Here is a 25,284-nt window from a genome sequence, read left to right as displayed (position 1 = left end):
TCCTTTTTGAAATCTGACATGTTGGCTGGATTCACAACAAGTGTAGCTTTAATTTGCTATTGCATGTGTGATTTCATTAAAGTTTGATTTTTATAGTAATTTATTTGAATTTGGCGCTCTGTATTTCCCCTTGCTTTTGGCCAAGTGGGACGCTAGCATCCCACATATCCCAGAAAGGTTAAGGGCTTGTAAGTAAGCATTTCAGAGTAAGGTGTGAAATGTTGTATACCTGTTGTAATTCGGCGCATGTAACAAAGTTTTTAGATTTAAGAGTTCAGCCATGTTTGGAATCTCTGGGGCAGTGCTGTAACACGTCAGCCGTGTTCGGAGTCTCTGAGGCAGTGCTGCAACATGTCAGCTGTGGTTGGAGTCTCTGGGGCAGTGCTGTAACACGTCGGCTGTGGTTGGAGTCTCTGGGGCAGTGCTGTAACACGTCAGCTGTGGTTGGAGTCTCTGGGGAAGTGCTGTAACATGCCAGCTGTGGTTGGAGTCTCTGGGGCAGTGCTGTAACACATCAGCTGTGGTTGGAGTCTCTGGGGCAGTGCTGAAACACATCAGCTGTGGTTGGAGTCTCTGGGGCAGTGCTGCAACACATCAGCTGTGGTTGGAGTCTCTGGGGCAGTGCTGTAACATGTCGGCTGTGGTTGGAGTCTCTGGGGCAGTGCTGTAACACGTCAGCTGTGGTTGGAGTCTCTGGGGCAGTGCTGTTGAATAAGTGACATATTGTCAGTATTTCTAACCTATGCCCTGTTTATGCATGTACATGCATGTTTTCTAAACCACGCCCCTATCTTTTTTACAAGGTATCTATGACCAAAATATGCATATCTATATTCCCGTTCATGTGAAGTCCATAGATAAAGGCCTAATTAATTCATTTAAATTGACTGATGTCCTTATATGAACTGTAACTCAGTAAAATCTTTGAAATTGTTGAATGTTGCGTTTATATTTTTGTTCAGTATATGTATTTATGTACATAATATACCTGCACTGTCATTAATCATGATGATTAGCAGTCTTTAATTAGTTTTATACTCAGTAAAACCTTTGCATTAGGCTACCAGTTCTATATGGGTCACAGGTATCAAATTCATGCTTATATAACACTGTACAGGCAGCTCTTTTATCCTTCCATGTTTAAAATGTAGATATCTAATGTTTTGATACAATTTTCAGATGTTGCTCTTCAAATAGGAGACATGTAACTCCTAAGAGATCTGTGTGTTCATAGTCTGTAAGCACAATGCACTGCTCACATTAATACACAGCTATTTCTTAGTTAGCTGTTATCAGTGCTGGATTCCCTCTATGGGGGAAAGAGGTTCACAGAGCGCTGTGAATAGAGAGTGAATTGATAATGGGAACTAAGGATGCCCTTTGGTTGTTTACTAATGTGTGGGTTCCTTGAAACAGTCTGGGTCCATCCAATAGAAGCAGGCTATGTTTGGATGCCAGCCAAAGGTAGAGGTGTACAGTAGGGCAGTATGGGCTCTATTCAATCCGTGTTGCAGAAGTCAAATCAAAGTCTATTTGTCACGTGCACCCAATACAACAGGTGTAGACCTTACTGTGAAATGCTTACTTACAGGCTCCAACCAATAGTGCAAAAAGGGTATTTGGTGAACAATAGGTAGATAAGGAAATAAAACAACAATAAAAAGGCTATACAAGTAGCGAGGCTACATACAGACACCGGTTAGTCAGGCTGATTGAGGTAGTATGTAGATATGATTAAAGTGACTATGCATATATGATGAACAGAGAGTAGCAGTAGCCTAAAGAGGGGTTGGCGGGTGGTGGGACACCATGCAGATAGCCCGGTTAGCCACTGTGCGGGAGCACTGGTTGGTCGGCCCAATTGAAGTAGTATGTACATGAATGTATAGTTAAAGTGACTATACATATATGATAAACAGAGAGTAGCAGCAGCCTTCAGGGTTACAGCGTGATTGAAATTTAAAGGCAATGTTCCCACATTAGCGGAGACTGCATTCACGGTAAATGCTGCATATGTTGGTTCAATTTGAAATTACCTTTACATTTCTATAACGTCATCTCTAATGCCTCAGCAATACAGGGTGAATAGAGCCGTAAGTCTGAGAGACTTACCACTGTAAAGTATAGTTTATGTATAGTATAACATGTCAGCTAAAATAAGGCAATGCATTTGTTCTCAATCCATTCCTTGTGTCCTTCAAGATGCTTAACATAGCCTTTCAGTGTGTGAAATGATTGTTTGTTAGAAAAATAAAGAAAAAATGTAGATGTGGTTGAAAGATGGATTAACCTTGAGAGAGGTTGTGCTCCGGGCACTTTGATTCTAGAAATGGATCCATGGATATTTGACTCATAGACTGCATGGGAATGGAATGTGACAGCACAGCTGCATGGACTCTATGAACAGACCAGTACTGTGCATACAGACAGTCTGTCTAGTTATATTATTGGGGACAGAGTCCACCCTGCCAGAGGGAGCGAGGGAGGGCTTTCAGGTCTACTCAGGAAGGCTTCTCATTTCTCTGTACACTACGGCAAGGCAATCAATGCTTCTCACGGTACTTTCTCAATTGATTGATCTTGATAATTTATATGAAATATGTTATGTTGAATTGTGACGTATAGATGTAGAACTTAAAATAACAGTATTCTATGATGATGCCTACTGCATACTGAGGTTAATGTCTTTACATCAACAGGCTGCAGCCATGAACACTATGAAGCCAGCGGGGTACGAGGGCCGTTATGTTCAGGGGTTCCAGTTTTACTTGAAACACTCGGAGGAACACAAGGCCATCCTTGGGTATGTCGACAAGGTTCTCCCTGGAGAGTTCACCAGGTAATGATTTATACCTCATCTAGTTTGGTTAGTACATTACTAATGATCATCTGGGATATATTTACAGTAAAATGTTCTCTTTGATTTCTGTAGAATTGGAGAGGGGAAATCCAAAATGGATGTTCTAGGTGTTGGAAGTGGTGGCGGTACGTAATTTAATCTGAGTTGCACTCAACTATTAATACTCAACTGTTTCTCCAGATTTATACCACTACAGTGACAGTCTATATAGTCCTAGTAATACTAATATAGAATTATACAGTCCCTCCAGTTTTATATGGTAATAGAGTGGTGATTGGTCAAATGTGCAAGCCTTCACATAATATGCAGAGGATTGTTGATTTTGCAGCACATTCTACGATCGCGTCCTGCGGTGGACTGATTATAGCTTCATGGTTATAATGCTATGGTTTTCTAGTTAAAATATTATGGTATTTCAGGGGAGATGGATGCCCATATCCTGTCTATTCTACAGTCTAAACTGCCAGCCACCCCTCTTACTGCAGACATAGTGGAACCCAGCATCCAACTCACTGACAATTTCAAAGGTACTGATTTATTTCACATTTATTTATGCAGGGACGTCACATTGAGATTGGTGTCTCTTTTGCTAGGGAGACCTGATTCTCAAAGAGCTACAGGTCAAAGAGCTGCAGATTCACGTCTGCAATGTCATCTGTTCCAGGAGTTATTGTGATACCATACAGAGTCTGTGTATTTGATCATCATGACTTAGATAAAATACTCTCACTAGATGTTTTGCCTGTTTGTCTTGTAACTGTTTTGTAGCGTTAGTGAAAAAGACTCCCAGCCTTCAGAAGATCCCGTTCTCTTGGCACACCGTGACGTGTGGAGAATATGAGAAACAGGTCAAAGACAAAAGAGAGATCAAAAGATTTGACTTCATTCACATGATTCAGGTAAAAGGCTTGACTATATAAACATGATTCAGTTAAACGGCTTGACTTAATACAAATTATTCAAGTGAAAGGCTTGACGACATACACAATTCAGGTAAAAAGCTTGACAATACACGTGATCCAGGTAAAAAACTTGACTATATACAAATGATTAATGTAAACGGCTTGACTTAATACACATGATTCAGGTGAAAGGCTTGAAGTTGCTTTGGAAATACCCCAGTGATCTTTAACCAGTCAACAATGGTGCCGACAGAGGGCTGCTTCGCTTCTAGTCCTTAGTATTTTTGTGTATTATTTCTTACATTGCTAGCCCAGAAAATCTTAAGTGTTATTGCATACATCCAGGAAGAACTATTAGATATCAGAGCGGTGTCAACTTACCAGCACTACAACCAGGAATACGACTTGCCCAAAGAGGATCCTTTGACCAAACTACCCAGGGCATTTGAACTGATTGCAGAGGCTGACCCAAAACAATGCCGCCAGAGAAGAGGTAGACGGCGCGGTCTTCTATTCAGACTTCGGAGGCGCGCACACCACCCACCGCTTCCGAGTATATTACTTGCTAATGTCCAGTCCCTAGATAACAAGGTCGAAGAAATTAGGGCAAGAGTTGCTTTCCAGAGAGACATCAGGGATTGTAACAAACGGAAACATGGTTTTCTCAGGATATGCCGTTGGAGTCGGTACAGTTTGAAATAATTTCTATCAGCATGTTAAAAGTGCAACCAGAGGGGAAAAAAACTCTAGACAACCTTTACTCCACACACACAGACACTTTTAAAGCTCTGCCTCGCCCTCCATTTTGCAAATCTGACCATAATTCTATCCTCATTATTCCTGCTTTCAAGCAAAAATTAAAGCAGGAAGCACCAGTGACTCGGTCATTAAAAAAGTGGTCAGATGAAGCAGATGCTAAAGGACAGGGCTGTTTTGCTATCACAGACTGGAACATGTTCTGGGATTCTTCCGATGGCATTGAGGAGTACACCACATCAGTCACTGGCTTTATCAATAAGTGCATGGATGACGTCGTCCCCACAGTGACTGTATGTACATACCCCAACCAGAAGCCATAGATTACAGGCAACATTCGCACTGAGCTAAAGGGTAGAGCTCCGCTTTCAAGGAGCAGGACTCTAACCCGGAAGCTTATAAGAAATCCCGCTCTGCCCTAATCGTACTTCACCGGCTCCGAAACTCGTCAGATGTGGCAAGGCTTGCAAACTAATACAGACTACAAAGGTAAGCACAGCCGCGAGCTGCCCAGTGACACGAGCCTGCCAGACTAGCTAAATCACTTCTATGCTCGCTTCGGACGACTGTGTGATCACGCTCTCCGCAGCCGATGTGATTAAAACCTTTTAAACAGGTCAACATTCACAAGGCCGCTGGGCCAGACGGATTACCAGGACGTGTACTCCGAGCATGTGCTCACCAACTGGCAAATGTCTTCACTGACATTTTCAACCTCTCCCTGACCGAGTCTGTAATACCAACATGTTTCAAGCAGACCACCATAGTTCCTGTGACCAAGAACACTAAGGTACACTGCCTAAATGACTACCAACCCGTAGCACTCATGTCTGTAGCCATGAAGTGCTTTGAAAGGCTGGTCATTGCTCACATCAAAACAATTATCCCAGAGACCCTGGACCCACTCCAATTTGCATTCCGCCCAAACAGATCCACAGATGATGCAATCCCCTATTGCACTCCACACTGCCCTTTCACACCTGGACAAAAGGAACATCTATGTGAGATTGCTATTCATTGACTACAGCTCAGCGTTCAACACAATAATGCCCTCAAAGCACATCACTAAGCTAAGGACCCTGGGACTAAACACCTCACTCTGCAACTGGATCCTGGACTTCCTGACGGGCTGCCCCCAGGTGGTAAGAATAGGCAACAGCAGATCCGCCGCACTGATCCCCCTCAGGGGTGCGCAATCAGTCCTCTCCTGTACTCCCTGTTCACTCATGACTGCACAGCTAGGCATGACTCCAACACCATCATTAAGTTTGCCGATGACACAACAGAGGCAGGCCTGATCACTGACAACGATGAGACAGCCTGTAGGAAGGAGGTTAAAAACCTGACTGTGTGGTGCGAAGACAACAACCTCTCCCTCAACATGATCAAGATAAAGGAGATTGTGGACTACAGGAAAAGGAGGACCGAGCACGCTCCCGTTCTCATCGACGGGGCTGTAGTAGAGCAGGTTGAGAGCTTCAAGTTCCTTGGTTGTCCACATCACCAACAAACTAACATGGTCCAAGCACACCAAGACAGTCGTGAAGAGGGCACGACAAAACCTATTCCCCCTCAGGAGACTGAAAAGATTTGGCATGGGTCCTCAGATCCTCAAAAGGTTTTACAGCTGCACCATCGAGAGCATCCTGACGGGTTGCATCACTGCCTTATACGGCAACTGCTCGGCCTCTGACCGCAAGGCACTACAGAGGGGAGTGCTCACGGCCCAGTACATCACCGGGGCCAAGTTTCATGCCATCCCAAGCCTCTATTCCAGGCGGTGTTAGAGGAAGAGAAAAAATACAACTGGAAACCATATTTCCTGAAGCTGCATTTATTGTAGCTGGGGATTTTAACAAAGCAAATTTGAGAACAAGGCTACCGAAATTCTATCAGCATATTACAGTACTCGATCTGTTCCGGGTAGCCTCGGAGAATAATATTGACTTGTACACTGATTCGGTGTGTGTAGATGTTGTACCCTCTGTGACTATTAAAACCTACTCTAACCAGAAACGGTGGATTGATGGCGGCATTCGTGCAAATCTGAAAGCAAGCGCAAACCACAGCAATTAACCATGAAAATTGTGACTGGGAATATGGCCGAATACACACAGTGTAGTTATTCACTCCGCAAGGCAATCAAACAAGCAACACGTCAGATAAGAGACAAAGTGGAGTCGCAACTCATCGGCTCAGACACGAGACGTATGTGGCAGGGTCTTGACTGCGTGGCCATGAACGCCTCCAACTAAATCATAAAATTTGTAGACGACACAACAGTAGTAGGCTTGATTACCAACAACGACAAGACAGTCTACAGGGAGAAGGTGAGGGTACTCGAAGTGTGGTGTCAGCAAAACAACCTCTCACTCAACATCAACAAAGGAGATTATCGTGGACTTCAGGAAACAGCAGAGGGAGCACCCCCCTATCAACATCGACAGGACAGCAGTGGAAAAGGTGGAAAGTTTTATGTTCCTAGGCATACACATCACAGACAAACTGAAATGGTCCACCCACACAGATAGTGTGGTGAAGAACCTCAGGAGGCTGAAGAAATCTGGCTTGTCACCTAAAACGATCACAAACTTTTACAGATGCACAATTGAGAGCATCTTGTCCGGCTGTATAACCGCCTGCAACCGCAGGGCTCTCCAGAGGGTGGTGCGGCCTGCACAACGCATCACCGGGGGCAAACTACCTTCCCTCCAGGACACCTACAGCACCTGATGTCACAGGAAGGCCAAAAAGATCATCAAGGACAACAACCACCCGAGCCACTGCATGTTCACCCTGCTACCATCCAGAATGCGAGGTCAGTACAGGTGCATTAAAGCTGGGTCTGAGAGTCTGAAAAACAGCTTCTACCTTAAGGCCATCAGACTGTTAGACAGCCATCACTAACAGAGAGGCTGCTGCCGACTTGAAATCATTGGCCACTTTAATAAATGGATCACTAGTCACTTTAATAATGCCACTTTTTTGCATTACTCATCTCATTGGTATATACTGTATTTTATACCATCTATTGCATCTTGCCTATGCCACTGCTCATCCATATATTTATATGTAAATATTCTTATTCCATTCCTTACTTAGATTTGTGTGTATTAGGTTGTTGTTGTGTAATTGTTAGATTACATGTTAGATATTTCTGCACAGTCGGAACTAGAAACACAAGCATTTCGCTACACTCCCAATAACATCTGCTAACCTTATATGTGACCAATAACATTTGATTTGATTTATTGTGTATAGCAAAGATTAGAACGTATTTGTAGTTTGTAAACAAATACTACATAAACACTGCTGCAGCTTTGATTAAATATGGCCCGTAGTCTGTGATTACAGTATTGATTAAATATGGCCCGTAGTCTCAGTGATTACAGTTTTGATTAAATATGGCCCGTAGTCTGTGATTACAGTATTGATTAAATATGGCCCGTAGTCTCAGTGATTACAGTTTTGATTAAATATGGCCCGTAGTCTGTGATTACAGTATTGATTAAATATGGCCCGTAGTCTCTGTGATTACAGCATTGATTAAATATGGCCCGTAGTCTCAGTGATTACAGTATTGATTGAATATGGCCCGTAGTCTCAGTGATTACAGTATTGATTGAATATGGCTCGTAGTCTAAGTGATTACAGTATTTGTAATTATTAGGGAACCACATTAGCTGCTGCCAAACATATTTAAAGCACTTACATTACATATAAATCAAAATATAAAACAGTACATTTAACATTATTCCACTATTACATATATACAAAATGTTCAATACAACAATATCACAATGCATGCGTATGTGTCTGTACCTTTGTGTATGCATCTCTTTACAGTCCCCGTTGTTCCATAAGGTGTATTTTTTTAAACTGTTTTTAAATTCTGATTCTAATGCTTGCATCATTTACCTGATGTGGAATAGTTCCATGTAGTCATTGAATATGGCCCCTAGTCTCATTTTTTTTATTTGACCTGGCAAGTCAGTTAATTCTTATTTTCAATGACAGCCAAGGAACAGTGGGTTACAGTGGGAACGACAGATTTGTACCTTGTCAGCTCAGGGGTTTGAACTTGCAACCTTCCGGTTACTAGTCCAACGCTCTAACCACTAGGCTATCCTGCCGCCCCAATATGGCCCATAATCGCAGTGATAATAGTATTGATTGAATTTGGACCCTAGTCTCAGGGGTATTTAATCAATAATAGTATTGATTAAATAGTAGCGAAGTAATTACAATTGAATATTTCTAATTTAAAAATGTACCTCTCCAGAAATAAGTCTCTCACTGTTGCTGCCTGCTATCGACCCCCCCTCCACTCCCAGCTGTGCCCTGGACACCATTTGTGAATTGATCGCCCCCCCATCTAGCTTCAGAGTTTGTTCTGTTAGGTGACCTAAACTGGGATATGCTTAACACCCCGGCAGTCCTACAATCTAAGCTAGATGCCCTCAATCTCACACAAATCATCAAGGAACCCACCAGGTACAACCCTAAATCCGTAAACATGGGCACCCTCATAGACATTATCCTGACCAACTTGCCCTCGAAATACACCTCTGCTGTTTTCAATCAGGATCTCAGCGATCACTGCCTCATTGCCTGTATTCGCTACGGGTCCGCGGTCAAACGCTCCCTAAAACACTTCTGCGAGCAGGCCTTTCTATTGGACCTGACCCGGGTATCATCATCCCGTCAGTCGAGGATGCCTGGTCATTCTTTAAAAGTAATTTCCTCACCATCTTAGATAAGCATGCCCCGTTCAAAAAATGCAGAACTAAGAACATATATAGCCCCTGGTTCACTCCAGATCTGACTGCCCTTGACCAGCACAAAAACATCCTGTGGCGGACTGCCATAGCATCGAATAGTCCCCACGATATGCAACTGTTCAGGGAAGTTAGGAACCAAAACACGCAGCAACAAAATGATTATTTTTTTCATCATAAAATGTCTACAGTATAAGTAAGAAGAACCGTTGAATTGTGGCTAGCTTTTTCAGAAATTCGCATCCTGTAGCTCTAACTCCAAAATGTTTTGGGACACTATAAAGTCCATGGAGAACAAGAGCACCTCCTCCCAGCTGCCCACTGCACTGAGGCTAGGGAACACGGTCACCACTGATAAATTCATGATAATCAACCATAACCAGACAGCGGATGTTCTGAAAGAGCTGCAAAACCTGGACCCGTACAAATCAGCTGAGCTAGACAATCTGGACCCTCTCTTCTTAAAATTATCCTCCGCCATTGTTGCAACCCCTTTTACCAGCCTGTTCAACCTCTCTTTCGTATCTTCCGAGATCCCTAAATATTGGAAAGCTGCCACGTTCATCCCCTTCTTCAAAGGGGGTGACACCCTATACCCAAACTGTTACAGACCTATATCCATAAACAGATCACTGACCATTTCGAATCCCACCGTACCTTCTCCGCTGTGCAATCTGGCTTCTGAGCCGATCACGGATGCACCTCAGCCACGCTCAAGGTACTAAACGATATCATAACCGCCATCGATAAAAGACAGTACTGTGCAGCCGTCTTCATCGACCTGGCCAAAGCTTTCGACTCTGTCAATCACCGTATTCATATCGGCAGACTCAATAGCCTTGGTTTTTCTGACGACTGCCTCGTCTGGTTCACCAACTACTTTGCAGATAGAGTTCAGTGTGTCAACTCGGAGGGCATGTTGTCCGGACCTCTGGCAGTCTCTATGGGGGTACGACAGGGATCAATTCTCGGGCCGACTCTTTTCTCTGTATATATCAATGATGTCGCTCTTGCTACGGGCGATTCCCTGATCCACCTCTACGCAGACGACACCATTCTGTATACTTCCGGCCCTTCCTTGGACACTGTGCTATATAACCTCCAAACGAGCTTCAATGCCATACAACACTCCTTCCGTGGCCTCCAACTGCTCTTAAACGCTAGTAAAACCAAATGCATGCTTTTCATGCTTTTCATTTTTTTGGTGCCCTCACCCGCCCGCCCGACTAGCATCACTACTCTGGACGGTTCCGACCTAGAATATGTGGACAACTATAAATACCTAGGTGTCTGGCTAGACTGTAAACTCTCCTTCCAGACTCATATTAAACATCTCCCATCTAAAATCAAATCTAGAATTGGCTTTCTATTTCACAACAAAGCCTCCTTTACTCACGCCACCAAACTTCCCCTAGTAAAACTGACTATCCTACCAATCCTCGACTTCGGCGATGTCATCTACAAAATAGCTTCCAACACTCTACTCAGCAAACTGGATGCAGTCTTTCACAGTGTCATCCATTTTTGTTACCAAATCACCTTATACCACCCACCACTGCGACCTGTATACTCTAGTCGGCTGGGGAATAGGAGTGGAGCTAGGCACTGCAGGGCCTGGATTAACCTCAACATTACCAGATGTTAATTATTTATTAATTATTTGTTATTTTTTATTTATCACAATTTTCTTTAACCAATTCTGGTCTTTAATGCAGGGCCGTAAGACAAGTTCCTTACTTTTTCCCCCTTCCACTTTCCTATTTATGATAAAATTTACAAAGAGTATACCTTTTCTTTTATCAATTAGTAAATTTGAGTTTAACCTCATATTTGTTGTATTATTTGTTCTGTCTTTTCTGATTAATTTGAAATTGCAACTTACTTTCTATGGCTTGTTTTAAAAATAGAGATATTTAGTAGATGATTTCCTTTTAAAATATCTGAAAGTGAGAGAATTGGCCACTAGTCTAAGTGATAACAGTATTCCTCTTCCATCCTCAACCTCACATATATCCTTATTTAACCCCATAGATGTTATACTACGTAGATGACTATCCAGGAACCATCAAGTTCTTCCACAATCTTCTGAAGGAAAACAGCAAACTGCTCATAGTTCATGAAGCAGGTTAGTATCCCAGTTCAGTAACATAAACTGTATAATATACAGTAACTTATAATATACAGTACAGTAACATATAATGTATAGTAGACATTAACATGTATAATGTACAGTACCAGTCAAAAGTTTGGACACACCAGGGTTTTTCTTTATTTTTCCTACATTGTAGAATAATAGAGAAGCCATCAAAACTATGAAAAAACACATATGGAATCATGTAGTAACCAGAAAAGTGTTAAACAAATTAAAATATATTTTATATTTGATTCTTCAAAGTAGCCACCCTTTGTCTTGATGACAGCTTTGCACACTCTTGGCATTCTCTCAATCAGCTTCATTATGCATTTCAATTATCAGGTGTGCCTTGTTAAAAGTTAATTTGTGGAATTTCTTTCCTTCTTAATGCGTTTGAGACAGTCAGTTGTCTTGTGACAGGTATGGGTGGTATACAGAAGATAGCCCTATTTGGTGAAAGACATGGCATTATGGCATGAACAGCTCAAATAAGCAAAGATAAATGACAGTCCATCATTACTTAAAGACATGAAGGTCAGTCAATACTTTGAAAGGTTCTTCAAGTGCAGTCACAAAAACCATCCAGCGCTATGATGAAACTGGCTCTCATGAGGACCACCACAGGAAAGGAAAACCCAGAGTCACCTCTTCTGCATGAGATAAGTTCATTAGAGTTAATGACACCTCAGATAACAGACACAATAAATGCTTCACGGAGTTCAAGTACAGTGCCTTGCGAAAGTATTCGGCCCCCTTGAACTTTGCGACCTTTTGCCACATTTCAGGCTTCAAACATAAAGATATAAAACTGTATTATTTTGTGAAGAATCAACAACAAGTGGGACACAATCATGAATTGGAACGACATTTATTGGATATTTCAAACTTTTTTAACAAATCAAAAACTGAAAAATTGGGCGTGCAAAATTATTCAGCCCCCTTAAGTTAATACTTTGTAGCGCCACCTTTTGCTGCGATTACAGCTGTAAGTCGCTTGGGGTATGTCTCTATTAGTTTTGCACATCGAGAGACTGAACTTTTTTCCCATTCCTCCTTGCAAAACAGCTCGAGCTCAGTGAGGTTGGATGGAGAGCATTTGTGAACAGCAGTTTTCAGTTCTTTCCACAGATTCTCGATTGGATTCAGGTCTGGACTTTGACTTGGCCATTCTAACACCTGGATATGTTTATTTTTGAACCATTCCATTGTAGATTTTGCTTTATGTTTTGGATCATTGTCTTGTTGGAAGACAAATCTCCGTCCCAGTCTCAGGTCTTTTGCAGACTCCATCAGGTTTTCTTCCAGAATGGTCCTGTATTTGGCTCCATCCATCTTCCCAGCAATTTTAACCATCTTCCCTGTCCCTGCTGAAGAAAAGCAGGCCCAAACCATGATGCTGCCACCACCATGTTTGACAGTGGGGATGGTGTGTTCAGCTGTGTTGCTTGTACGCCAAACATAACGTTTTGCATTGTTGCCAAAAAGTTCAATTTTGGTTTCATCTGACCAGAGTACCTTCTTCCACATGTTTGGTGTGTCTCCCAGGTGGCTTGTGGCAAACTTTAAACGACACTTTTTATGGATATCTTTAAGAAATGGCTTTCTTCTTGCCACTCTTCCATAAAGGCCAGATTTGTGCAATATACGACTGATTGTTGTCCTATGGACAGAGTCTCCCACCTCAGCTGTAGATCTCTGCAGTTCATCCAGAGTGATCATGGGCCTCTTGGCTTCCATTTCAATATTATCGCTTGCACAGTGTTCCTTGGGATGTTTAAAGCTTGGGAAATCTTTTTGTATCCAAATCCGGCTTTAAACTTCTTCCCAACAGTATCTCGGACCTGCCTGGTGTGTTCCTTGTTCTTCATGATGCTCTCTGCGCTTTTAACAGACCTCTGAGACTATCACAGTGCAGGTGCATTTATACGGAGACTTGATTACACACAGGTGGATTGTATTTATCATCATTAGTCATTTAGGTCAACATTGGATCATTCAGAGATCCTCACTGAACTTCTGGAGAGAGTTTGCTGCACTGAAAGTAAAGGGGCTGAATAATTTTGCACACCCAATTTTTCAGTTTTTGATTTGTTAAAAAAGTTTGAAATATCCAATAAATGTCGTTCCACTTCATGATTGTGTCCCACTTGTTGTTGATTCTTCACAAAAAAATACAGTTTTATATATTTTTGTTTGAAGCCTGAAATGTGGCAAAAGGTCGCAAAGTTCAAGGGGGCCGAATACTTTCGCAAGGCACTGTAACAGACACATCTCAAAATCAACTGTTAAAACTTCTTAGGGATAGGGGGCAGCATTTTCACTTTTGGAGAAATAGCGTGCACAATTTCAACTTCCTGCTACTCATGCCAGGAATATATTATATGCATATGATTAGTAGGTGTGGATAGGAAACACTCTGAAGTTTCTAAAACTGTTTCAATCATGTCTGTGACTATAACAGAACTTGTGTAGCAGGCAAAACCCAGAGGAAAAACTGTTCAGATTTTTTTTTTTTTGCCTCTGGCCGTTCCCTCAGTTGTCTTTGCCAAGGGATATTTGATAGCGACCATTTTACAGTTCCTACAACTTCCACAGGATGTCACCAGTCTTTAAAATTGGGTTGAAGTTAATCATTGGTGCAATGAAGAAGAAGCACATCCTGGAACAACGTTACACTGTTGAGAGTTACACAAGATGAAAAAAGGTGCATGGTTTGTTTACTTGCTCTATTGAATACAGATTGCCCCGTCTACAATTTTATCAATTATTAACGTTTAAAAATACCTAAAGTTGTAATACAAAAGTAGTTTGAAATATTTTGGCAAAGTTTATAGGCAACTTTTGAAATGTTTTGTAGTGACGTTGTGTTTTGGCAAGCTGTTTTTTTCCGGATCAAACCTGCTTTATAAATTGACATTTTGGGTATACATGGATGGAATTAATCGAAAAAAATGACCAATTGTGATGTTTATGGGACATATTGGAGTGCCAACAAAGAAGCTTGTCAAAGGTAATGCATGTTTTATATTTTATTTCAGCGTTTTGTGTAGCGCCTGCTACGCTAGTTCTTTTGTTTACTACTGGTTCAGAAGGGTGCATGCTATCAGATAATTGCTTCTCATGCTTTCACCGAAAAGCATTTTTAAAATCTGACATGTTAACTGGATTCACAACGAGTGTAGCTTTAATTGAGTATCTTGAATGTGTGATTTAATGAAAGTTTGAGTTTTATAGCATTTTATTTGAATCTGGCGCTCTGCATTTCCCCAGGCAATTGGCCACTTGACTATCCTCAAGAGGTTTTAAGAGGATACTGTGTGAATCAGGCCATCATAGTCAAATTGCTGCAAAGAAACCACTACTAAAGGACACCAACAAGAAGAAGAGACTTGCTTGGGCAAAGAAACACAAGCAATGGACATTAGACCATTAGAAATATGTCCTTTGGTCTGATGAGCCAAAATTTGAGATTTTTGGTTCCAACCACCGTGTCTTTGTGAGACGCAGAGAAGGTGAACGGATGATCTCTGCATTTGTGTTTCCCACCGTGAAGCACGGAGGAGGAGGTGTGATGGTGTGGGGGAGCTTTGCTGGTGACAGTGTCGGTGATTTATTTAGAATTCAAGGCACACTTAACCAGCATGGCAACCACAGCATTCTGCATCGAAACACCATCTCATCTGGTTTGGGCTTAGTGGGACTATCATTTGTTTTTCAACAGGACAATGACCCAACACACCTCCAGGCTGTTTAAGGGCTATTTGACCAAGAGGGAGAATGATGGAGTGCTGCATCAGATGACCTGCCCTCCACAATCACCTGACCTCAACCCAAATGAGATGGTTTGGGATGAGATGGACTGCAGAGTGAAGAAAATTCTTCCAATGGTATTGAGGAGTACTCCCTATCAGTCACTGGCTTTATCAATAAGTGCATCGAGGATGTCGTCCCCACAGTGACTGTACGTACATACCCCAACCAGAAGCCATCGATTACAGGCAACATTTCATTCACACTGAGCTAAAGGACAGAGCTGCCGCTTCTGAGGTGCGGGACTCTAAGTCGGAAGCTTACAAGAAATCCTGCTATGCCCTGCGACGAACCATCAAACAGGCAAAGCGTCAATACAGGGCTAAGATTGAATCATACGACACCTGCTCCGATGCTCGTCTTATGTTGCAAGCTATTACAGACTACAAAGGGAAGCACAGCCGCGAGCTGCCCAGTGACACGAGCCTACCAGATAAGCTAAATCACTTCTATGCTCGCTTCGAGGCAAGCAACACTGAGGCATGCATGAGAGCGCCAGCTGTTCCGGACGACTGTGTGATCACACTCTCCGTAGCCGACGTGAGTAAGACCTTTAAACAGGTCAACATACACAAGGCTGCAGGTCCAGACGGATTACCAGGTCTTGTGTTCCGGGCATGTGCTGACCAACTGGCATGTCTTCACTGAAACATGTCCCTGATTGAGTCTGTAATACCAACATGTTTCAAGCAGACCACCATAGTCCGTGTGACCAATAACACAAAGGCAACCTGCCTAAATGACTATTTTTTTATTTTTTTATTTCACCTTTATTTAACCAGGTAGGCTAGTTGAGAACAAGTTCTCATTTACAACTGTGACCTGGCCAAGATAAAGCATAGCAGTGTGAACAGACAACACAGAGTTACACATGGAGTAAACAATTAACAAGTCAATAACACAGTAGAAAAAAGGAGAGTCTATATACATTGTGTGCAAAAGGCATGAGGAGGTAGGTGAATAATTACAATTTTGCAGATTAACACTGGAGTGATAAATGATCAGATGGTCATGTACAAGTAGAGATATTGGTGTGCAAAAGAGCAGAAAAGTAAATAAATAAAAACAGTATGGGGATGAGGTAGGTAAAAATGGGTGGGCTATTTACCGATAGACTATGTACAGCTGCAGCAACCCGTAGCACTCACGTCTGTAGCCATGAAGTGCTTTGAAAGGCATCTAATGGCTCACATCAACACCATTATCCCAGAAACCCTAGACCGACTCCAATATGCATACCGCCCAAACAGATCCACAGATGATGCAATCTCTATTGCACTCCACACGGCCCTTTCCCACCTGGACAAAAGGAACAGTTACGTGAGAATGCTATTCATTGACTACAGCTCAGCGTTCAACACCATAGTACCCTCAAAGCTCATCACTAAGCTAAGGATCCTGGGACTAAACACCTCCCTCTGCAACTGGATCCTGGACTTCCTGATGGACCGCCCCCAGGTGGTAAGGAGCAGCGTGGCAGATGTGTTGCTACCTATAGCAACACATCTGCCACGCTGCTCCTTAACACTGGAGCCCACCAGGGGTGCGTGCTCAGTCCCCTCCTGTACTCCTTGTTCACCCACGACTGCATGGCCAGGCACAACTCCAACACCATTAAGTTTGCAGATGACACAAGTGGTAGGCCTGATCACCGACAACAACGAGACAGCCTATAGGGAGGAGGTCAGAGACCCGGCCGGGTGGTGCCAGAATAACAACCTATCCCTCAACGTAACCAAGACTAAGGAGATGATTGTGGACTACAGGAAAAGTAGGACCGAGTACGTCCTCGTTGATGGGGCTGTTCCTTGGTGTCCACATCACCAACAAACTAGAATGGTCCAAACACACCAAGACAGTTGTGAAGAGAGCATGACAAAGCCTATTCCCCCTCAGGAAACCAAAAAGATTTGGCATGGGTCCTGAGATCCTCAAAAGGTTTTACAGCTGCAACATCGAGAGCATCCTGACTGGTTGCATCACTGCCTGGTACGGCAATTACTCGGCCTCCGACCGCAAGGCACTACAGAGGGTAGTGTGTACGGCCCAGTACATCACGGTACCGGAGTGCCAAGTCTAGGACAAAAAGGCTTTTTACCCCCAAGCCATAAGATTCCTGAGCAGGTTAATCATATGGCTACTCGGACTATTTGCATTGTGTGACCCCCCCTCTTTTTACACTGCTGCTACTCTCTGTTTGTCATATATGCATTGTTACTTTAACTATACATTCATGTACATATGTATAGTCGTGTCCAAAAGTTTTGAGAATGACACAAATATACATTTTCAAAGTTTGCTGCTTCAGTGTCTTTAGATATTTTTGTCAGATGTTACTATGGAATACTGAAGTATAATTACAAGCATTTCATAAGTGTCAAAGGCTTTTCTTGACAATTACATGAAGTTGATGCAGAGTCAATATTTGCAGAGTTGACCCTTCTTTTTCAAGACCTCTGCATGCTGTCAATTAACTTCTGGGCCACATGCTGACTGATGGCAGCCCAATCTTGCATAATCAATGCTTGGAGTCTGTCAGAATTTGTGGGGTTTTGTTTGTCTACCCGCCTCTTGAGGATTGACCACAAGTTCTCAATGGGATTAAGGTTTGGGGAGTTTCCTGGCCATGGACCCAAAATATTGATGTTTTGTTCCCCAAGCCACTTTGTTAACACTTTTGTCTTATGGCAAGGTGCTCCATCATGCTAGAAAAGGCATTGTTCATCACCAAACTGTTCCTCGATGGTAGGGAGAAGTTGCTCTCGGAGGATGTGTTGGTACCATTCTTTATTCATGGCTGTGTTCTTAGGCAAAATTGTGAGTGAGCCCACTCCCTTGGCTGAGAAGCAACCCCAAACATGAATGGTCTCAGGATGCTTTACTGTTGGCATGACACAGGACTGATGGTAGCGCTCACCTTGTCTTCTCCGGACAAGCTTTTTTCCGGATGCCCCAAACAATCAGAAAGGGGATTCATCAGAGAAAATGACTTCAACAGTCCAATTCCTGTACCTTTCAGAATATCAGTCTGTCCCTGATGTTTTTCCTGGAGAGAAGTGGCTTTGTTGCTGCCCTTCTTGACACCAGGCCATCCTCCAAAAGTCTTCGCCTCACTGTGCGTGCATATCTTCATATCTTCTTTCTTTCTTTTTTTTCTCCCCAATTTCGTGGTATCCAATTGTTGTAGTAGCTACTATCTTGTCTCATTGCTACAACTACGATTCCGCAGCTGAATCAACTTTAGGAGACGGTCCTGGTGCTTGCTGGACTTTCTTAGGTGCCCTGAAGCCTTCTTCACAACAATTGAATCGCTCTCCTTGAAGTTGTTGATGATCCGATAACTGGTTGATTTAGGTGCAATCTTACTGGCAGCAATATTCTTGCCTGTGAAGTCTTTTTTTGTGCAAAGCAACAATGACGACACGTTTCCTTGCAGGAAACCATGATTGACAGAGGAAGAACAATGATTCCAAGCACCACACTCCTTTTGAAGCTTCCAGTCTGTTAATCGAACTCAATCAGCATGACAGACTGATCTCCAGCCTTGTCCTCGTCAACACTCACACCTGTGTTAACGAGAGAATCACTGACAGCTGGTCCTTTTGTGGCAGGGCTGAAATGCAGTGGAAATATTTTTTGGGGATTCAGTTCATTTGCATGGCAAAGAGGGACTTTGCAATTAATTGCAATTCATCTGATCACTCTTCATAACATTCTGGAGTATATGCAAATTGCCATCATACAAACGGAGGCAGCAGACTTTGTGAAAATTAATATTTGTCATTCTCAAAACTTTTGGCCACGACTGTACATACTACCAACCAGTGCTCCCGCACATTGGCTAACCGGGCTATCTGCATTGAGTCCCGCCACCCCCCAACCCCTCTTTATGCTACTGCTACTCTCTGTTCATCATATATGCATTGTCACTTTAACCATATCTACATGTACATACCACCTCAATCAGCCTGACTAACCGATGTCTGTATTTAGCCTCGCTACTGTTTTTCACTGTCATTTTACTGTTGTTTTATTTCTTTACTTAGCTATTGTTCACATAATACCTTTTTTGCACTATTGGTTAGAGCCTGTAAGTAAGCATTTCACTAAGTTCTACACCTGTTGAATTCGGCGCATGTGACAAATAAACTTTGATTTGATAAACAGCCAACAATTGGAAAAGCATTCCTCATGAAGCTGGTTGAGAGAATGCCAAGAGTGTGCAAGGTAAAGGGTGGCTACTTTGAAGAATCTAAAATGTGTTTATTTGTTTAACCCCTCTTTTGATTACTACTTGGTTCCATATGTGTTATTTAATAGTTTTGATGTCTTAACTATTATTCTACAATGTAGAAAATAGTAAAAAAAAATAAAGAAACCCTTGAATGAGTAGGTGTGTCCAAACTATTGACTGGTACTGTACATTAACATATAATATACAGTACGGTAACATATCATGTAACATTTAATTCCAAATATACAGTACAGTAACATCCTATACAGTTCAGCAACATATAATGTATAACAGAGTAATATTATATTATTATAACATATATTTGGGTGTCAGATAGCCTAGTGGTTAGAGCATTGGACTAGTAACCTAAAGGTTGTGAGATCAAATCCCTGAGCTGACAAGGTACAAATCTGTCGTTCTGCCCCTGAACAGGCAGTTAACCCACTGTTCCTAGGCCGTCATTGAATATAAGAATTTGTTCTTAACTGACTTGCCTAGTTAAAGGTAAAATAATGAATACGACTCGAGGCTGTAATTGCTGCCAAAAGTACTTCAACAACGTACTGACTAAAGGGTCTAAATACTTAAGGAAATGTGATATTTCAGTTTTTTTATATAGATTTGCAAACATTTCTAAAAAACAGTTTTTGCTTTGTCATTATGGGCTATTGTGTGTAGATTTATTAAAGGGAGAAAAAAACAATTATATCAATTTTCTAATAAGGCTGTAAACTTAACAAAATGTGGAAAAAGTCAAGGGGTCTATACTTTGCGTACACACTGTATATTGTATAATATGCAGTAACATATCATGTATAATACACAGTAAAGTAACATACTGTATAATATAAATGAACATATAATGTATAATGTACAGTAAAATATAATACATAATGTAACAATGTATAATGTACAGTAACATATGTTTATTATACAGTAACATATCATCCATAATATACAGTACAATGGCAATGTATAATATACAACACATTAACATAATTGATAATATACAGTAACATGTGATATATAATGTACAGTGCATTATCATGTGTAAGATATAATATACAGTACAGTAAGATAATGTATAATGTACAGTAACAAAATGTACAATATACAGTAACATGTGATATATAATGTACAGTGCATTATCATGTGTAAGATATAATATACAGTACAGTAAGATAATGTATAATGTACAGTAACAAAATGTACAATATACAGTACTGTAACATATAATTCATTATATACAGTAAGATCTAATGTATAACATGCAGTACAGTAACTTGTTATGTATAATATACAGTACAGTAACATGGGCTTTAGACTTTTTAGCAGGGTAGTAACCTATAGTATAGGTTTCAGATTTCTACAAATGTTCTGGGGTTTGTTCAGATGGTTATAAATATGAAAATATATCCTCCATTATTTCCCTGTTCTCTATCATACTGATTCCAGCTGGCAGCGGCTGGGACACCCTGTGGAAGACCTACAGGAAAGAGCTCTGCACCAAGTCCATCTCTGACTACATGTCTGCTGGAGACATCAAGGTTCACCTGGAGCGGCTGGAGCTTAAGTATGATGAGCACCTCATCCCTAACACCCTGGACATCACAGACTGCTTCACTGATGGGGATGAGATGGGAGAGCTGCTGCTGGACTTCATGACAGAACAGGACCACTTCCACCAGTCTCTGACCCCTGATCTTAGAGCAAGCATCCTGGACCTTCTCCGGAATCGATGTAGCACAGAGAAAGAGGGCAGGATACTGTTCGACTGCAGCTTGAGTTGTCTCCTGGTTTACTCCTGAACCATGTGTGGTGTTTAATGAGAGTGCCCAGAGTCATACTGTACACAGTATATGGCTCTGAGTTTGTCTATGTTCATTCATTATCACCTGGCTAAGTGGCTAGAGTGCACTATGTAGCAAAGGCTATACCTATATATCTTCTACAATACAGCATGTTAGCTTTCTATCTTCAAACCAAATTGTTTTTCAGTGTTTTCAATAAAAGTGCCCTGTCATTCTTTCAAATATCATGCTCTATTTTGTTACAAATATCAGATACACGCCAAGGCCAGTAGATGGAGCCATAAGTCCAGACAGCAGGTCAGTAGATAGCACATCAGAAGATGGAGCCATTAGTCCAGACAGCAGGGCAGTAGATGGAGCCATAAGTCCAGACAGCAGGTCAGTAGATAGCACATCAGTAGATGGAGCCATTAGTCCAGACAGCAGGTCAGTAGATAGCACATCAGTAGATGGAGCCATTAGTCCAGACAGCAGGTCAGTAGATAGCACATCAGAAGATGGAGCCATTAGTCCAGATAGCAAGGGATAGCAAGGGAAGGGGAGATGACTTCAACTGAAATGTGTCTTCCACATTAAACCTAACCAATCTGAATCAGAGAGGTGCGAGGGGCTGCCTTAATCGACATCCTGGTCTTCGGCGGCATCTCTGTCTTCGGCGGCCGGGGAACAGCTGGCCAGTAGATGGAGGCATTAGTCCAGATAACAGGCCAGTAGATGGAGCCATTAGTCCAGATAGCAGTATTGGCTCTTCTGCATGCTCATATCATTCCCTCCCGCTGATGATACTGCAGTTTCTACTATCTCTTATGGCACTTAATTTGTCTAATACTTTCAGTAACCTCATGTAGCAGGCATAGAAAGACACCTGAGCAGAATTCCCATTTACTTTTTTCAAGGGGAAATTAAGTTATGTTGAAAATACTGCATCCCGGAAAAAATGGATGTTAGTGCTTTCTGGCGAATCCTCAAAGGCTATACTCGCAGAATAAAATTTTTAAAAAAGTGGTTATAGCAAACATTCAAACAATCATAGAATAATATTATGTTGATCAGTTATTGGGTTCTTTATCCTGAGCTGATCATTAGACTAGCAGAGGTCATGGTACTGTTGTTATGTACGGAAAAGGTATAACATCTGGAATCGCTTTTTATCTTGGTTAATAGAGAATTAGTAGTAATTAAGGATTGAATTGAACTTTTAACTCAATTTACTGTCAAATGTAGTATGTACATGTAGGCTAATACATCTGAACTCCACCTGTTATATACACTACAGCTGTTATACAGTGCTGTGAAAATGTATTTGCCCCCTTCCTGATTTCTTAATTGTTTGCACATTTGTCACACTTAAATGTTTCAGATCATCAAACAAATGTTAATATTACACAAGATAACCCAAGTAAACACAAAATGCAGTTTTTAAGTGATGATTTTATTTATTAAGGGAAAAAAGCTATCTGAACCTTCATGGCCCTATTTCACTAGCCACACCCAGGCCTGATTACTGCCAGACCTGTTAAATCAAGAAATCACTTAAATAGAACCTGTCTGACAAAGTGAAGTAGGCCAAAAGAGCTCAAAAAGCAAGACATCATGCCGCAATCCAAAGAAATTCAGGAACAGATGAGAAACAAAGTAGTTGACATCTATCAGTCTGGAAAGGGTTACAAAGCCATTTCTACAGCTGTTATATGTACTACTGCTGTTACATGTACCACACCATAACTCCAACTGTTGTATGTACTACTGCTGTTACATGTACCACACCATAACTCCAACTGTTATATGCACTACTGCTGTTACATGTACCACACCATAACTCCAACTGTTATATGTACTACTGCTGTTACATGTACCACACCATAACTCCAACTGTTATATGTACTACTGCTGTTACATGTACCACACCATAACTCCAACTGTTATATGTACTACAGGATGATTCAAATTGTTATATATACCACAGATGTTATGTGTACTACATCTGGTATGTGTCCTACAGCTGTTGAGTACTACAGCATTACTCCAACTTTTGTACCCACACATTGTCTGCATCCCAAGTCCACCCTGCAGTAAGGCCCTTGTCTTGTCTCTCTGTCGAGTACATGTCTTCTGGATGATCGTTTTCCTCATTAGCTTTAATATTCCATTAATTGAAATTCATTATAATTATTGTCTTGGCGTCTTCCCCTGTGATGTCATCGGGCTAGCAGCACCTGCTCATGTCCATTACCCAGATTCCTCGCTAGGATACCATTACCCAGGGTCCTTGTTGGGGGAAATCCATCAGGAAGTGACAGAGCACTTGTCAACCAGATAATAAACCTCAAGGAGGCATGGTAATGTTCGAATGCTCTTCAGACAAAACTAGACACACCCCTTACTCAATACAATGTTACTTAAACACACCTCATACAGAATAAAATGTTCTTTATAACCTGGGTGGTTCGAACCCTGAATGCTGATTGGCTGACATCTGTGGTATATCAGACCGTATACCACAGGTATGACAAAACATGTGTTTTTACTCTTCTAATTACTTTGGTAACCAGTTTATAATAGCAATAAGTGTGGTGGCATATTTCTGTTTTACCCAAATGAGGAGAGTTACAAACCACACACCAGTCAGAGTTATACTTAAACTACATCTTTAATAATAATAATAAGCTTTGTGAAAGACAAGCCTGACCTCTTCCCTCTCTGGGCCCCAGGTGACTGAGCCCCAGCCAAGGGAAATGTGCAACTGCCAACACTATAGTCCAAAGGGATACATTCTAATGACAAGTATCTAACATAAGCATATTATGCATTTCACCTTCATTTAACCAGGTAGGCTAGTTGAGAACAAGTTCTCATTTACAACTGCGACCTGGCCAAGATAAAGCATAGCAGTGTGAACAGACAACACCGAGTTACACATGGAGTAAACAATTAACTTAATTAACTAATTAATTAAGTCCATTACACAGTAGAAAAAATAAAATAAAATAAAAAGATAGTCTATATACATTGTGTGCAAAAAGCATGAGGAGGTAGGCGAATAATTACAATTTTGCAGATTAACACTGGAGTGATAAATTATCAGATGGTCATGTACAGGTAGAGATACTGGTGTGCAAAAGAGCAGAAAAGTAAATAAATATAAACAGTATGGGGATGAGGTAGGTAAATTGGGTGGGCTATTTACCGTTAGACTATGTACAGCTGCAGCGATAGGTTAGCTGCTCAGATAGCAGATGTTTGAAGTTGGTGAGGGAGATAAAAGTGTCCAACTTCAGCGATTTTTGCAATTCGTTCCAGTTACAGGCAGCGGAGAACTGGAACGAAAGGCGGCCAAATGAGGTGTTGGCTTTAGGGATGATCAGTGAGATACACCTGCTGGAGCGCGTGCTACGGGTGGGTGTTGCCATCATGACCAGTGAACTGAGATAAGGCGGAGCTTTACCTAGCATGGACTTGTAGATGACCTTTAGCCAGTGGGTCTGGCGGCGAATATGTAGCGAGGGCCAGCCGACTAGAGCATACAGGTCGCAGTGGTGGGTGGTATAAGGTGCTTTAGTAACGAAACGGATGGCACTGTGATAAACTGCATCCAGTTTGCTGAGTAGAGTATTGGAAGCTATTTTGTAGATGACATCGCCGAAGTCGAGGATCGGTAGGATAGTCAGTTTTACTAGGGTAAGTTTGGCGGCGTGAGTGAAGGTGGCTTTGTTGCGGAATGGAAAGCCGACTCTAGATTTGATTTTAGATTGGAGATGTTTGATATGAGCCTGGAAGGAGAGTTTACAGTCTAGCCAGACACCTAGGTACTTATAGATGTCCACATATTCTAGGTCGGAACCATCCAGGGTGGTGATGCTAGTCGGGCGTGCGGGTGCAGGCAGCGAGCGAATGAAAAGCATGCATTTGGTTTTACTAGCGTTTAAGAGCAGTTGGAGGCCACGGAAGGAGTGTTGTATGGCGTTAAAGCTCGTTTGGAGGTTAGATAGCACAGTGTCC

At 41.8% G+C, this 25,284-nt stretch overlaps 1 protein-coding gene across 1 annotated transcript; it reads left to right on the top strand.

Moving 5' to 3' along the window:
• Positions 1 to 2,404: 2,404 nt before the first annotated feature.
• On the top strand, positions 2,405 to 21,507 carry LOC110501995 (histamine N-methyltransferase). The gene is made up of 7 exons (XM_021579869.2): positions 2,405 to 2,558; positions 2,700 to 2,839; positions 2,933 to 2,985; positions 3,280 to 3,387; positions 3,629 to 3,759; positions 11,328 to 11,421; positions 20,930 to 21,507. Exons 1-7 carry the CDS (start codon positions 2,547 to 2,549, stop codon positions 21,280 to 21,282), a joined length of 891 nt encoding a protein of 296 aa, XP_021435544.1. The 5' UTR covers positions 2,405 to 2,546; the 3' UTR covers positions 21,283 to 21,507.
• Positions 21,508 to 25,284: the final 3,777 nt, after the last annotated feature.

Source organism: Oncorhynchus mykiss, chromosome 22 (assembly GCF_013265735.2).
Source record: "Oncorhynchus mykiss isolate Arlee chromosome 22, USDA_OmykA_1.1, whole genome shotgun sequence".
Classification (NCBI taxonomy): Eukaryota; Metazoa; Chordata; class Actinopteri; order Salmoniformes; family Salmonidae; genus Oncorhynchus; species Oncorhynchus mykiss.
Note: the sequence above shows the minus strand (reverse complement) of the source record. Positions and strands in the feature narration are given on the sequence as shown.